Genomic DNA, 16,467 nt, shown 5'->3' with positions numbered 1-16,467 from the left:
TTTGAGGAGGGAGTAGGCACCTGTCAAGGAAAGGGTGATTAAAGGGGAGGACGAGGGCCATGAGGCTCACTGATGCTGGCCATGGTTGAGTGGAAAGAGGAGACCAAGGTCAGGATGCTAATTAATGAAGAAAATAATGGAGGAAAAAGTTTGGCAAAGAAAGGAGAAAAAGGTTGAGAGGAAGAAAAAGGGTAAAATGGACACTATGGTTAGAAGAGTGGTAGGGGTAAACATTGGATAAATATTAATTACAAAGTGGCATATAAAAAAAACAACTTTAGAGAGGCAAATTTGAGAAGTGGTCGACTTTAAGGGGAAATAAAGAATTTTCATAATCTCTTTCTTATAGCTAACAAAGAAGTTGAAATGCTTTTCCACCTATGACAAGTTCAAAGAAGAAATAATATGTGGTATTTTCTTTGGACAAATGGAAGTGAGCTTCCGACATCTATACTCTGGATAGACACAGCTATTTAATTCCGTGCATTAATTAAGAAATGAACCCTGGATGGAAAAATACTCCCACATCAAAGAAATAATTTAAGGGCATCTAGTTTCTAAATTTGGAAATAAATTAATCCCAGATGTAAGGACGACGATAAGCCCCTGGTACAAAAGCCAAAAGATGTACCTAACCAACACGTGGGTTTGCCTCTTATTATCTGCAACTTTGTTTTGGTCCATTCTGATCAACCCGAGTGTCGCGATCTGTTCTTTCCCTGACCTCCACTGAATGATGTCTCGTACACAGGGTTGTGTGGTGTGGTGCGAGCTTAGCTGCACGCATTAGAACCACAGTAGCAGCTGGTGTTTGCCTCTCAACCACCCATTTGTTGTTGCCGTTCATTTCCTTGTTTTTGCTCTTTAATTTCTTCGACATGCAGGCCGAGCAGCTTTGCACGGTAATCAGCTAGGTTCAAATAATCGTCGATCCCTGTCAACGTCTACCGGCATGGCATGGTGTTGTGGTTAACACTAAAATGATTGTATGCACTGTATCCTTCATTTTCCATAAATAGTGTGTTAGTATTACATATTTGGAATAGTGTCAATAGCATTATCTGACGGCAAACACTTCACTTCTCACGGGATCCGCATCCGCACTTGAAGTCCGAAGTCCACAGTGGAGCTCCTACTGGAACTGGAACAACTGCCTAAGCTTAGATTTCAACTGGTAAGAATACGACGTGTGCCGAAAAGGTGCTATCCTGAATTCCTGATGGAAAGTCGTGAGGGTGTGAACCCTTTTCGTTCCGGGCCGATCGGGGTTATCCTGAGGAATCGATTCCTCCACTGTTTCGGCTGAGTGACCTGAGACCCAGAACCTCCAGCGATCGATCTCAGCGGATTATATGATCATTGTACTGTCCATGTCACATATCGGTCCCATCATGCTCAGGAAATTTTAGTAGCAGTTTACTGTTTCCTAATGCTGTTCCCAATCACTGAGAGAACAAATTAAAGGGCTTATCTTAATTAGCTAGCTAGCCCCCACTCAGCCCCTGCATTAAAAAGGTTGTTCCCGCAATTAATTAGGCCAGATCGGTCAGTCCCATCGTTCGGTATACTCGAGAAAAAACGAAACGGTATATTTACAAGTAGAAAATACTCTCTCTGTCCTAAAATGTAAGCATTTTTTTCTATGAATCTGGATGTATGGAGTATTTTATAACCATCTAAACTACGACAAAAAATTTTCTAAAATCAACTTTAAATTTAAGATTAAAAATTTAGATTTTAGCTCACAAATATAAACATAATATAGCGAAAAGATGAGTCACACACACGGCACACTCTCCTTGATGTAAAATATGGCACCGTGCCCATCTTATAGTACTCTTAGGCGCCTGGTTTAGATCCATAAAATTTTGGCCAAAAACGTCACATCAAATGTTTAAATACATGCATAGAGTATTAAATGTGAGAAAAAAATCAATTGCACAGTTTGCATGTAAATTGCGAGATGAATCTTTTCAGCCTAATTACGCCATGATTTAACAATGTGATGCTACAGTAAATATTTGCTAATAACAGATTAATTAGGCTTAATAAATTTGTCTCGTAGCTTATATGCGGAATATGTAATTTGTTTTGTTATCAATGAATGTAAACTAAATACACCCTAACTGTAACGGTATGGACCAGCTCAACGTCTCAACGATGTGGCATCAGCGAGAAGCTGACTATCCAGCCGGGCAGATCGGCATAGAAGGAGCCAAGAAGGTGACAAAACCAGGGCACGTGATGATGCGGCGACTGATGGAAAGTTTGCTTGAGCTGGACTGAGGCGGGGCGCCACGGTCAATTTGGACGCCTCGACTGTGCCACGAACGAAGGATGCGCCACTCCGGCGGGCGAGCGTCTGTGAGACTGTGAACAGTGCGCGGGGCCACCGCTCAGCTAGCCCGAATTCCCTTCCACCTGCCGAGCCACGCGCCGGTGGTGCGGCCTCGCGCGCGGATGCGCGTGCGCGCGCGTGTGAAGCGAATCCGGGGCAGAGCGCCCCTGCGCAGCTGCTGCCCCGGCCCCGGCCGAACGGATGGCGCCCTCCTCTCCGCTTGGTTCGTTTCGACTATCTTTTTCCCTGCTTGTCACGCCCGCCCCCGTGGGCTTTCGCGTGGGTGCCGGCATAAAGCTTTACTAGCAGCTTCTGATCTGTTCTTCGGCCGGGACAGCGACGGCAGTGACGGGTAACGATAGTTGTGGCCTGTCGTTGCGTACTTGCGTTGATTGTGTGCCTGCTACTAGTAGTAGAATCCTATGGCGATGCATGCTCCAGATGGTGACCTACAGTGTGATAGTATTTGGCCCTAACAACGGTGATTCGGTGAGTAATAATTGACTAAAGCAAATCGGTGATGACGAGTTCCCGTGCCACTCTGGCACTCTCTGGTCTGGTCAATTAGGCAGGCACCTACCTATCCCCATTGGCGTCCTGAGTTAAACGACGTGATAAGAGGGATTTTACCAGGAGACCTAAAGAGACCCTATGAACCATCAAATTCGATCAACCACGTTACGGCCTATATTTGCGCGCAAAGAGAGCCCAAAGAGGACCACTACAGTTCCCACCGTAATTAAATAAAATTATCCGAATAGTTGGTTCAATGTTCTAAAAAAAAAAGAATAGTTGGTTCAAAAGAGGAAGAAATCAAATGGTTTCACCCACTCGATCCACCGCCGCCGGGTGCTCCTGCATGGCCATGGCGCGCAGCATGATCAGCAACTCCAAACTCGCGCGTTCGGACTTGTTTGGTGATTTGCACCCACCCCACTGGCCAACTCCATGCGCCTCCACCAGCGAATGAGCGAAGTCCTCGCGGCCGCACCAACCGGCAAAATATCCATCCGGTCGCCGCGTGCCACTGCTCCGTGCCCGGCAGTGGGCTCCAGAGAATCACCAACACGATTCCGTTGCATAAATGTTGGCTACGCATAAGTTCATTTCGGGTCATTTAACTTTACACCGTGGTAGATTTTCGTCCTTAACCGCAATACCATTACCAGATACAACGGATCTCTAAACTATCAAAACCAATGCAGATGAGGTCCCTAAGTGATTTTGACTTACGTGGCACCTACGTGGCTGATTTAACAAGGTTTTCGTCCTACGTGGTGGTGACATGGCGTTTGCGTGACAGTTTGATAAAAAAAATAAAAATTATGAGGCCCACATGTCAAGTAAATCAAAAAATAATTAAATAAAGGTGGGACCCATGTGGGGCCCACATGTCAGTGATACAACGTCATCTTCCTCCTCTCTCACCCTCTCCCCCTATTCCCCATCTCTGTCTAGGTCTACAGCTGGGTGGCGGCCGGTGTTCGGCGGGAGCTAGGCAACGGCGGCGACGTCACTGAGCTCGACCACTGGGGAGGTCTAGGGACCTCCGTTCCCACCTTACCACCGCGAGCGTGCTCGGGGGGGGGGGGTGTTACTGAGCTGCTCTTTAGTGAGACGTACTCATTGGCGGCGGCGACGCGACGTGGAATTTGTCAATTTTGACGTGGCCGCCTCCTTGATGCACAAGCCTTACCTTCCCTAGAGATGCATCCATGACTTTTTTTCTGGTGCTTTCCACGGCGACGTAACGCGGCATTGCGGCCACGCCATGGTAGGTGCACCCGAAAGAATCGATTCGAGCAGCAACAGGAAGTTGACCGGCAGGACAGACGTTGACGACGTCGCTGTTGTCGGGATGGGGACTACCGACGGTGTGGCGAACGAAGACGCGGGGAGTCGACGCCAATGGGACATGGGGATCAACGGGCTGAGGGCCTCCCCGCTCCCTCCCTCTCTGTGCATGCTCGCCGGTCTCCCCGCCTTCTCCCTCTCCACGCGCGCTCGTCGACCTCCTCGCCTCCTCCCTCTCCATGCACGCTTGCTGACCTCCCCGTCTAATGGCTGCCGCTCCCTGCCCTTTTCCTCGATGGCCGACAGCCACCGCCCTTCTCCTCCGTGCGTGCTGCCTTTGGGCCGACGAACACAAGCATCTTCGTGGAGAAGACGGAGAAGAAGGCGCATGAAACCTGGTGCTCATTTGCGATGGGCGGGAGCCAGTCGCGAGCGAAGTCGACGATGACCCAATCGGGCTTCTTGCTGAAAGGATTTGGCCCTCTACCTCCACCACCCTCCCAATCTCTAGTAGTGTCAATGGCGGCGCAGGCGTTGGTGAGGACTGAGGAGAAGAGGATGAGGAGATAGAGAAGAGAGGGGATGAGGTGGAGGAAGTAGGGGCACACTGACATGTGGGTCCTACTATTTTTAATTTTATTATTTTGGCTAACATGTGGGCCCAATATTTTTGTTTTATTTTTAAAATTATTAAATTTTGCTTCGTATGCCACGTCAGATGAAGACTGAGCCAAATTAGTCACGTAGGCACCATGTCAGCTAAAATCTCTATCCAAATCACCATGGAACCTATATTGCACTGGTTTTGATAATTGAGAGACTCATTGTTTGGAATTCTGGTTGAAGGACGAATATCGGATGAATATTGTATTCGCTGACAAGTTAAGGGATCTCAAGAGTGAACTTAATCTATGTTGGCTACCGACGAATCCCTGAATGAACAGAAGACGTGTCGGCCCAAACCCGTAATTTAGGCCGGGACGTGACGTGACGTCCAGTACTCCAGTCCGCGAGACAGTGACATGGGCCACAACGGGGATTGTCACGAACGCGCTTGCTGGAAGAAATTAGTTGGGCCGCCTAATGAGTGGATCGTGATAACCCATAGCGGCAACATCATGAGAGAGGTTCACGCAGCAGCAGCGCCAGTTGGGATCTCGAGATGGCCGATTGGCCGGTGGACATCGGCGGCTGCACCTTCACATGTGGACGCCCAGTTGATCTCGTATCCGGCAGCTAGGAGTATGTACTAGTATGGGATGGTTATAAAATTTTGGCATGTCACATCGAATATACGGATATACATTTGAAGTATTAAACGTAGACTAATAATAAAATAAATTATAGATTCCGCCAGTAAACTGCGAGACAAATTTATTAAGCCTAATTAATCCATCATTAGTAAATGTTTGTTGTAGCACCACATCGTCAAATCATGGATCAATCAGGCTTAAAAGATTCATCTCGTGATTTATACACAATCTTTTTTTATTTATATTTATTACTTTATACATGTGTTCAAATATTCTATGTGACATGGTGAAAAATTTTACCAGGAGACCTAAAGAGACCCTATGAACCATCAAATTCGATCAACCACGTTACGGCCTATATTTGCACGCAAAGAGAGCCCAAAGAGGACCACTACAGTTCCCACCGTAATTGAATAAAATTATCCGAATAGTTGGTTCAATGTTCTAAAAAAAGAATAGTTGGTTCAAAAGAGGAAGAAATCAAATGGTTGGGAACCGAACTTTCCAGGATTTCTTTTGTTCTAGCAAAAATAGAATAATCTAGCCTTGGCTTTCAAATCACACGTCATATAAATATAAAAGTTTTACCGGTAAGTTATACAGCTTCCAACAGATATTTAATGAAAAACAGTTCAAATGTATATACAGTGTAATTATAGTGTAATACATTATAATTGTATTATAACTATATATATTGTTTATGTAACTAGGACACAAACTGTAGTCATGTGGTCAAAACTGCTAGCTGGTCCAATGGTAGGGTTGTGGGGTTAGACGCTGAAAAATCGAAACTTCCCTTAAAAAAATTATTGCAAGTATTCTGTCAATCCTGATTATTTCTTGTTCATATTTGTACAGCTTATAAGATGAAGCTCAATCAATAAGAGCTTTTACCAAAGTCCAAGACAACCCAAATGAAGACATGAAAATCCACGAGGGCATAATTTGAGAACAAATAAATAAGGAATTCTACTCTTTATTCTTCTGTAAGATTCCGTGGTTTATTGAATCGGAAAGCTAACATCATTGCCGCAGCGGGTATGCGGGATGGTATGATCCTCCTCATGAGAAGAGAATAGGGCTGGACGAAAAGCTCGTAGCTTATTAGCTTGCTTGGCTCAAATCGTTATATTTTTGTAATGAGCTAAGATGATGTTTTAGCTCGTTACTTATAACGAGCTAGCTCAAGCTAGCTTGCGAGCCCAACGTTAGCAACCGAGCGGTCCATGTGCGAAGCCCGATAAGAAAAAAGCAAGCAAAATGCTTATCCTATCTACCCTGGATGGAGTTCGATCTCTTGTCCGGCTGTTCGCCCGTTCCCTAGTCTTGAACCTTGATCTACTACGGCTCCTCTCTAAAAGCTTGTAGATGTCGTCTATAGGGTTGGGGGTTGAATAGGTGTTTGTGAAAGTTTCTTGAATCACAACGATTAAATTCAACATGACCATAACTTCTTGGCAAAATGGCTCGGACCCGGAACTTCCTGACAGCTTTTCCGCTAAGCAAAAAATGCTGCCCGGAACTTCCGGGAAGGTAAGACTTAGCCTCAGACCAGCATATCACACTAAGCAAAAGCTAATATAATGATACTTAGAAGTTAGAGTAATATGCAGGACCATAGAGTAGCAGCAGAAGACAATAATCACAAGGAGAACACCACACAAGCAAGGGAGACTAAAACAAGAGGGAGACAAATATTTTATCCTGAAGTTTGGATCATAGGGATCCTACTCTCCGTTGAGGATCAAAATATAAAAAGAAATTTAAATAAATCTCCGAGTCCTCTTGCCGCTTTGTATTTGTTGTTGGGGGATTTCCCAGCACACCTAAGCACCCTGGGACTAATTATCTGCATTTATCTCAATAAACATATTAGTCCCTTACTTGTTTTGTCATTAATCACCAAAACTCACTTATGAGGTTAGATGCACTTTCACTCTCTCCCCTCTCGTTTTCTCTCTTGCTGTTAGCAGCAACACGCCGTCCCAAGACCCTAGGTCTCCGCCGGTTGCTGGCTCCCACCCCGCGCTACCGGCATCTGCCTCCTACCATCCCTCTTCTTCTTGTCCGGGCATCTGAGGAGGTGTGGTGGGGTGGATAACAAGGTCTGTTGCCATGGAGTTAGCCGCTCCTATGAGGTCTGGCCGGCGCCACCATGCCCCTAGCCATGTGGTCCTCTTGCTCGATTCGTCGATCGAATCACCGAAGAAGCAAGCGGGTGAATGAGATCAACCATGCCATTTGTCCATCCTTTCTTTCAAGATGATTATTTCTCACATGTTTTGTCAACCCTCATTTTCCTTTTTAGATCTGGAATGTTTCTTGGATTTTTGTTGTAATACTGGTTTAATCCAGCATTCTGGCCACTCGGTTTCACATGGTTTGTAATAATTGATCATTAGCATGCTTGATGTATTAATCATACCAAACGTTTGAGGATTTCTTAATTTTCTTTCCAATCTTAATTTATTCAACATTAAGGCTAGGGGCTGACATATTGCATCTGCTCTTTTTTTAATTCTGGCTCTAGCTTGCAAGCTAAACGAGCTAGCTCGAGCTGGTACACGAGCCAAGCCAAAGCCTGCCTTTTAGCTCGTTTGGATAATAAGCTGAGTTGAACCAGCTTGTTATCCTAACGAGCTAGGTCGAGCTGAGCTGAGCTAGCTCGATATCCACCCCTAGAAGAGAGCGACCTATTTTAGCTTTATTTTTTTTATTAAATTGAGTTGAGATAATTTGAGATTTTGTCGGGAGCATCCAAACTACACGAATCTACATAATACTCATGCAACACCGATCATCTTTTATATTTTCTTGGAAACTGTCTTTCAGAAATGCTAGGGGACTAGATCCCACCCCGTATTCCATGTGGTATGCTCCCCCTGTTAGCTTGGCCTCCTCTCCTTGCGGCGTCACTTTTGCCACCATTCCCTTTCTCTCACTCCGACCATCGCTGCCACCCCCTGACCTTGCCATCCAGTGAAGAGCCCCCATGGCAGCTCTAGTCGAGACTAGTTCTTGTCAGCACCAAACTACACTAGCGATCAAAATGTATCCATGTCAACCACCTCCTTAGGTCGGACCTCTGCGGCATCTATCTCGAACGACACCCTTGTTGCAGCGGCTGATCCGCCTGATGGCGTATACAAGCCACTACTTCCACCTAGAGGCTAAACCTCTTCCGGCAAATAATGAAGATTGGACACTATGAGTTTTGACCATCCGAGTCCCCGCTGCTCGACTCCACTAACCCGATGGGCTAGATTCTCTGCAATGCGACCACGATGTCTCGTATACCGATGCTACGCGGGCCTTCGGCGTAGGCAAGGAGGCTTGGTACCGATGGTTTTCGGCCTAATATCGACGAGTATCAAACTGGTACTGATAGGGGTACCGCATCTGGTATCGGTAAATATCAACCTACTTACTGTCATCCTGTCCGAACGGAATTATGTATAATAACAGCCTCAAAATTGAATTCCTATATCCACACAAGCTATCTCATATATTTTTTCTATATTTTTCAATCCACCATTTTATGCATACATTTTCTATCATGTTCATATGTCTTTTTGTCTGTTTTCAATAACAAATGATCCGAGCAATAAGCATACCCAATAGTATAGGATGTGTTTAGATCCAGGGGTGAAAATTTTTGCGATGTCACATCGGATATACGGACACACATTTGAAGTATTAAATGTAGTCTAATAACAAAACAAATTATAGAATCCGCTTGTAAACTGCGAGACGAATTTATTAAACCTAATTAATCCGTTATTAGCAAATGTTTACTATAGCACCACATTATCAAATCATGGAGCAATTAGAGCTTAAAAGATTCGTCTCGCAATTTACACCCAATCCGTGTAATTAGTTTTTTTTTGTCTATATTTAATACTCCATACATATATCCAAACATTCGATATGGCAGGATGAAAGAACTTGCCAGGGGATCTAAAGATGCGCATAGTACACTTGTTATTCTTCCCACTACGATACGATTGCAGCAGTACCAGCTTGATGATTCCTCTCCCGACGGTCGCTACTAGTAGTACTACAGTATGTTGTTGGGCATTCACTTAACACATTTTTTTAGATAATTCACTTTACACATGATTAAACTGTTCTCTAGTCCTGGTTGCCTCCTAATCACCATCCACGGGCTGACGGACGTCGACCTCGCCTACATTTTCTATCGAATTATTTCCATTGGAGGAGAAGAGGGTGGCCCCAACCGCAATCCAACGGAACTTTTGCTCCTCATCAGTCCTCACCTCACCATACTCCTGTTTGCTGTGCGACTGCTTCGCAAAGCCGCCCACTTGACCGCCCGCGCACGACGAATTGAGAATGCCCCACACTTGTACGCACACACCCACAACCCATCCCCTCGCGACGCACGCACCGCCGCTGCCTGCCTCGTGAGCCGTCGCCCCGCTGAGGCTGACGCTGACGCGTGAGCCCGTGCCGTGCCGTGTCGTGTCGCGGTGGCCGGTGGGGAAAGGAGTGTCAGCGAGAGGAGTTGGTGGGTGGGGAAAGGCGGGTGGTGGCGTGGCGTCGCGTGCGTGCGAGCGACGACGAGAGGAGAGGAGCTCACAACTTTGACTTTGATCACGACGGCCCCGCTTGCGCACTCCACCGCTGGGCACCGCACCGCGGACCGCGCCCCCAAAACTCCTATCCGATCTGCCTACCTCTTTTGCCATCCCACCCTTGCTCTTTACGCTTTATTCTTTCTTTCCTGAAAGCTCCAACCGTCCTACGCAGAATTACATCCTGGCCCAGAACGTGAAACCTTCCAAACCAGCTTGTAATTTTAGAAAATAGTATATGATTTGTGTATGTTTATCTGAAATAAAAATATATATATAATGTGTATCAAATAGAAGTCGAATAATAGGGGTTGCTAGTACGCGCGTATGCGCTGGTTGATTAACTAGCGTTGGGTTAGCCAACTAGCATAGCCGAGATAGTACTACACTCGTGCATCATTAGCGCTAATGATAGTGTAAAATGATTATGCTAATTATAGTTTTTATAATCAGAATAAATTGAAAAGTTTTGAATATATGAGTTGAAAGTTTTAAAAATTTGAGTTGATTTTTTTTAAAAAAAATAGCTTAAAAGTTTAAATTGTAAGTTGAAAGTTTTCAAATTCGACTTGAAAGTATTCAAAATTTGAGTTGAAAGTTTTCATTTCGAGCTTAAAGTTTTCAAAAATCGAGTTAAAAGTTTTCAAATTTTGAGTTAAAAGTTTTCACAATCTGAGTTGAAAGTTTCAAAATTTGAGTTTAAAATTTTCAAATTTCGAGTTGGAAGTTTTATTTTTTATAGTAAGTTTTAAATTTAATTGGATAGTTTCAAATTTTATGTCTATATTTTTAAGCTTATAGTGAAAAAGAAAACAATCTTAGGCAGAAAAAAAGGAAAGATTAATTAAGATTGTGATTATTGAAAATTAATTACGTAATTGTTAAGTTAATCACGATTTTTTCTCCCCGAGTCCAGGACATGTGCGCGTGCTGTCGGCTAAAAAAAAAAAGGAAAAGTCACAAGAAAACATAACGTATGGCTATGCATGGGCCTAAAACGTGCGCCGCCAACGCGCACGGGTGAATTAGCTTTTCCGGAATAATAGACACGTAGATGAGAAATTAGACATTGTGCCATTACCAAAATTGGGTTTCAACGAAATGCCACTCCGCAAAAGGGATTCGATAAGATGCTATCCTCAACCTGTGGCTTCATGCTAGATTGCTATATGGGACCAAATTGCCCTTGGATTCCTCCATCCCTATCTTCTATTTCAACTCCGATTACCCCTCGCCGTCATTGATGGTTGGCCATTGGACATCGCTCTCATCTCATCTTCTCAAATTGTTGTAGTAGGGGCTCGCAACTGACTGAGACCAGCAAAGGGGCTGGTAGTGAGGCCTTCGAGTGCGAGCGCGGACAAGGGGAGCTCTTGTGCAGTGGCGAAGCTCGAGCACAAGGGCCAACGCCGACAAGCACAAGACTCAGCTACTGGTTGGCCTACCTCTCTCCCTCACAATACTGCTCAATGACAAGAAGGGGAGGGGAGATCCATGCCTCTATGGAGGCGGTGGTTCAAGGCGAAGCACGGCGGTGGATCTCAAGCTCTCCTCGAGGAGGTTGCTGAAGGCGACGATTGGTCGGCAACAAAGCTCTCGGTAGCCATGGAGGTAGCTAATGGAGCAACACCATGCAGGGAAGGAGCCGGAGTTGGAGTGAAGAGGAGTCGCGACAACTGGGGAAACAGAGCTCTCGCATAGGCGGTTGTACTAGCGAGAGAGATCATCCTCGATGGTGCCTCCACCGCCGGAGACCTCGTTGTTGACTGCCACCCTAGGGAAGTTCATCCTGAGGAACAACTTCGCTCCTCGTTGCCGCCGGTGTCCTCACCGCCGCTGTAGCCATGAGTACCATGTCACACACTGACCCAACAGTTACATGCCCAGGCAAGAAAGGAGAGGGTAATTTGGTCCCATATAGCATTCTAGCGTGTAGCCACGGGTTTAGGATGGCATTTTATCGATTCCCTTTTGCGGTGTGGCATTTTATCAAATTCATTTTGTGGAATGGCGTTTTATCAAATCCCTTTTGCGGAGTGGCATTTAGAAGAAACCTAGTTTTGACAATGGCACAATGTCTGATTTCTTCGTGTAGATAGAACTCCGCTGCGAATAATATCATATCATGAAAGTATATGGAGAGATGTGTCTTTATGATATTTCCTTTTCGAAAAAGTATGAGGGAAAAAAGTTATAGCCATAACTGGATGTGCAAATGTGCAACATAAAAGCAAAATGGTATAACTGAAAAGCCACTTTATTTATTCACATTATGTAGCGTCATCCTTTGGAAAAGAAAAGAAAAAAAAAAAGGGGGCAATGGAAATACTTGCAAAATTTACCAATTGCAGGGACCTGCGCGCAAAAGGTATCACAAACCTCAAAGCCGTCAAACGCGTCGTGATGCCAAAGCGAAGTTAGAAAAAAAAAGGTTGGGAAATGAAGTCCACCACCCACCTACTCGCCGGCGGCGGCTCCGTCGCGCCACCAACGGCTGCCACGGCGCCGACGCTGGCCATGGAAGTAGGGGATCCCTCTGGCGCCCTCGTCGGCGGGGCCGGCGGCGCCGGAGCCGGAGGAGGAGACGGGGATGCCCGCGACGCGCTCCTCCGGCTGGTTGCTCTCGGCGACCGCATGGCCGCCGTCCGCCGCCGCATCGCCGCATCTATATCCGGAGAATCCGGGCCCCTCTCTTCCTCCGACATCCACTCCGTCTCCTCCGAGATCTCCTCCGCCGCCCACCTCGTCGTCCTCAACGCCGCCTCCCTCCTCTCTTCCACCGTCGCCTCCCTCCCGGCTCCACCTCCGCCTCCGGCTACTACCGTCCAGGAGCTCCCCCCCGTGGTGGTCTCCGTGCCTCAGGAACCCCCGCAAGAAGCAGCCAAGGGCGACGGCGACTACGACGTCGTCGAGCTCGACGCCTCCGAGCTTCTCGCGGAGCACGTCCACTTCTGCGACATCTGCGGCAAGGGGTTCCGCCGCGACGCCAACCTCCGGATGCACATGCGCGCCCACGGCGACCGCTTCAAGACCCTGGACGCGCTCTCCAGGCCCGGCCAGCCGAAGCCGCCTGCCGGCCGGGAGGTGCGGTTCTCGTGCCCCTACGCCGGCTGCAACCGGAACCGCGCGCACCGCCGCTTCCGGCCGCTCAAGTCGGCCGTGTGCGCGCGCAACCACTTTCGGCGGAGCCACTGCCCCAAGCTCTACGCCTGCGAGCGCTGCGGCGGCAAGAAGCGCTTCGCCGTCCTCGCCGACCTCCGGAGCCACATCCGCCACTGCGGCGAGGAGGCGCAGTGGCGCTGCTCCTGCGGCACCACCTTCTCCCGCAAGGACAAGCTGTTCGGCCATCTCGCTCTCTTCGAAGGCCACACGCCGGCGATCGCCGAGCCGAACAAGGGTGTGGCGACAGCGGCTGCAGAGGCATCGATTTCTATGATGGAGGAAGGAGGAGTTGAAGCGAATTGTGATCGAGAGGAGGATGAGGAGGGTGGTTTTGATCCGAAGTTCTTCCAGGAGTGGATGGAGGAGCTCAGAGGTGGCGCTGTTGCCCCCAATTGGTCTGTGCCGTCAGAAGCTGGACATTAGCAGTGCAGCAAGAGCAATTTGGGTAAGAGCTTCTTTATCTTCCTGCCATTTTGTTGCATATATTTAAGGAAATTTGGTTGAGATACTGATGATAGGACTAATTAGCTGATAGAAACCCTTTCAAAGGCAGAAAGAAGGAAAATGAAAAGACGAATTGCTACATTGTTCTGCTAATCACTGAAATCATGATGTACTGGATGTGTCGACTTGACAAATCATCTTCTTCTATGCAACTTAATTTGAGTATGTTAGATGTTCATGGAAAGATTGTTAGTCACCTTAATTTATAGTAGCGAGGCCTGAATGAACCTAGCTAGATGCAAGGTTGTAGGTAGAGAACTAAACTTAGTGGGTGGGGGAAATTTTGTATGTGTTTAGCTGGTTCATTCCTCTGGTTGTTTTAAATCCTGTGTGAATAGAGGTTCAAATACTTAATCTTTTTCCTTTTCCTTCTTGAATATGGGACTTTCAAAGTATTCATGCTCTTGTTTAGGTTAGGCCGGAAAAGGGAGTATAACTAACTTTATGAGTGCAACTTTCGTAATATGCTGTATGGAAGGTCTTTCAACCTTTGCTGCCATTTTTGTGGGTTTGTCCTCGACAATGGCATGCCCATCTGTTTTGTGTTCTATTAGTTAGGTGATAAATACTCCCTCTGTCCCATATTAAGTTCATTTTTGGTTCAGGGCACATATTTTCTCTAATGTGCTAGTATATATACTACCAATAGTTAGGGTTTGTGTACGTATGAAACTTCCTACTAGCAGAAAAGATGATGTCGTGCATGGCAGTATGGCACTTGTCTTGAATTTATTGGGCGTTCACCTGTTGGCGAGTACTGATAAAGATTCGCGTATTTGTTGTGTAATCCTTCTGCTGACCAGTAAGGCAGTAATGTGATCTTTCTCCAATTAGTCTCTGTTGTCGCTTAGCGGCTTAGTGTCTTTGTTTTTGAACAAAAATAACCTTACCTATTCCAAGTATCAAATCTGGGTTTTGTCTCTTTTCCGCAACCGCACTATGAGGAGCACATCACAGCCCACTTGTCCTCTGTTTTAAGGTGCTTCCCGCCTTTCTTTATATACTGCGAAGCTAACGGTTTTGTGGAAATATTATGTTTTCTTTTCCTCTACATATGCTTTCACCTCAATGATTATTAATGGCACTTATTTTTTCTTGCATATGCTTTTATTTCCCATTGTGCAAAGATTGTGAAGTATCATGCATTTTATTTAATTTTACTCTTCACCAATGCATTTGGGTATTTCACTTGGAAGGAAAGTTTTGTTTGTAAATTTCTTATCATCTTGGAAATGTTAAGAATTTCATCTGTCTAAGAGAGATTGGTGTCCTTATTCATCATACACTGGAGAGGAATATGGGTTATATTGCTCTTGCTCGTGTGTTGTTAATTGTAGGTATACTGAATGAGATAAATTCCACATGATCGGATGAATCATGTCTGATGGTTTTCTGGTACCTCACAGGAGGTAACAGGTGATCCTTACTTTTCAACAGGTTATGCATGCCAAGGACCAAATTAGAAAAGGCTTACCATACAGTACATAAATCCATACTATTTGCAAAACTCAAATCTGGGAAGGATATTTTCATGAGGAATAAAGAGATCCGTTGATTAACTTACATGTTTATATAGCCTTATCCGAAAGTTATGTATCATTTTGACTAGATTGAATCCATATTATTTGGCGGCTGTGACTGAAAATTCCTTTATTACAAACTACAATGTTTGCAAATTGTGATCTCATTATTTCTATCTTGCAGGCCTATGGTAGGAAGAGATGACTGGGAAGATGAATGAAGAAGGGTCCTGTGAAGAACAGACCTTCCCCCGGCTTGCCTCTGTCTCTCTCTCTCTCTCTTCCCCTGGTCTCCCCATCTTTTACCGCTCGCTGTTGCTCTAGCTGTTAGCCTGTTATGCAACTCTCTTTTACCCATGACAAGGATCTTTATAACCTGGAAAGTAGTGGTATCTGTTTCCGAAGCAGTCGAAATACCAAATGATGAAAGATATTAACCGTTGGTACATCGTGTTGTATGCTCATTGTGTATGTCTTCATGATTCAGCTTTCTACGGTAGTGTAGATACAGGTTTCTACACGTTACAGTAGTATTAAACACAACATCAGCACCCAACACTGTAACGAACACCATACATGGGAGATCTTACAATTGATCGAGGTGAAGTCACACTGAAGGCTTCTGGCATGACAGTTTCTACTGGGGTAGGCAATATGTGAGATGTTTTGACAGTTGATCACAGCAGTAGTAAACTGAATGTTTTTAACTTCTTTAGCTAATTTATCAGCAACTCTGCTGATTTCCCTTGGGTTATTCATGTTTTATCATCTAATAACAATAAAAATACAAATCATAAAAAAAAATTAAATTAGATGAACGTTTAAAGTTGAACAACTTACGGGCTATGGTTGCGCTTATAACAGGCTGGAGGGAGTACTACCTTTCTCACGAATACCATACATTCTGACCTTGGTACCCAGTTTTAGACGTTGGGCTACAGCGTTGTTTATTATTTTTTGATAAATTTTTTTTGTTGATATACAATTAATATAAGACCACTTCTGGCCTTTTGATAACTAGAATATACACAATATATAATTATTGAAAAAAATGAAGGACATGATAACAGGTATCATGTCAGGGTGAGCAACAATACATCGACCATCGACATATTCATTCTTCACCATAGTAACACTTGGACTGTAAGAAAGAACATCCAACAACACCTTATAAAAATATGCATCGGCCATCATTGCCATGATCAATCAGCGAACCATTCACTCCAAAGAACATTTTTTTTTTGCCTTTTATAAAAGGCAAATACAGCTATTGCTTGGTACAACTACTCGGGAGCGTATCC

At 45.3% G+C, this 16,467-nt stretch overlaps 1 protein-coding gene across 1 annotated transcript; it reads left to right on the top strand.

The window, feature by feature from the left end:
• The first annotated feature begins 12,383 nt into the window (after positions 1 to 12,383).
• Positions 12,384 to 15,612, top strand: LOC127764543 (protein SENSITIVE TO PROTON RHIZOTOXICITY 1-like). The gene is made up of 2 exons (XM_052289437.1): positions 12,384 to 13,587; positions 15,351 to 15,612. The coding sequence occupies exon 1, from the start codon at positions 12,420 to 12,422 to the stop codon at positions 13,563 to 13,565; it is 1,146 nt and encodes a 381-aa protein (XP_052145397.1). The 5' UTR covers positions 12,384 to 12,419; the 3' UTR covers positions 13,566 to 13,587; positions 15,351 to 15,612.
• Positions 15,613 to 16,467: the final 855 nt, after the last annotated feature.

This window comes from Oryza glaberrima, chromosome 2, assembly GCF_000147395.1.
Source record: "Oryza glaberrima chromosome 2, OglaRS2, whole genome shotgun sequence".
Lineage (NCBI taxonomy): Eukaryota > Viridiplantae > Streptophyta > Magnoliopsida > Poales > Poaceae > Oryza > Oryza glaberrima.
This window is presented reverse-complemented; position numbering and strand designations above follow the sequence as displayed.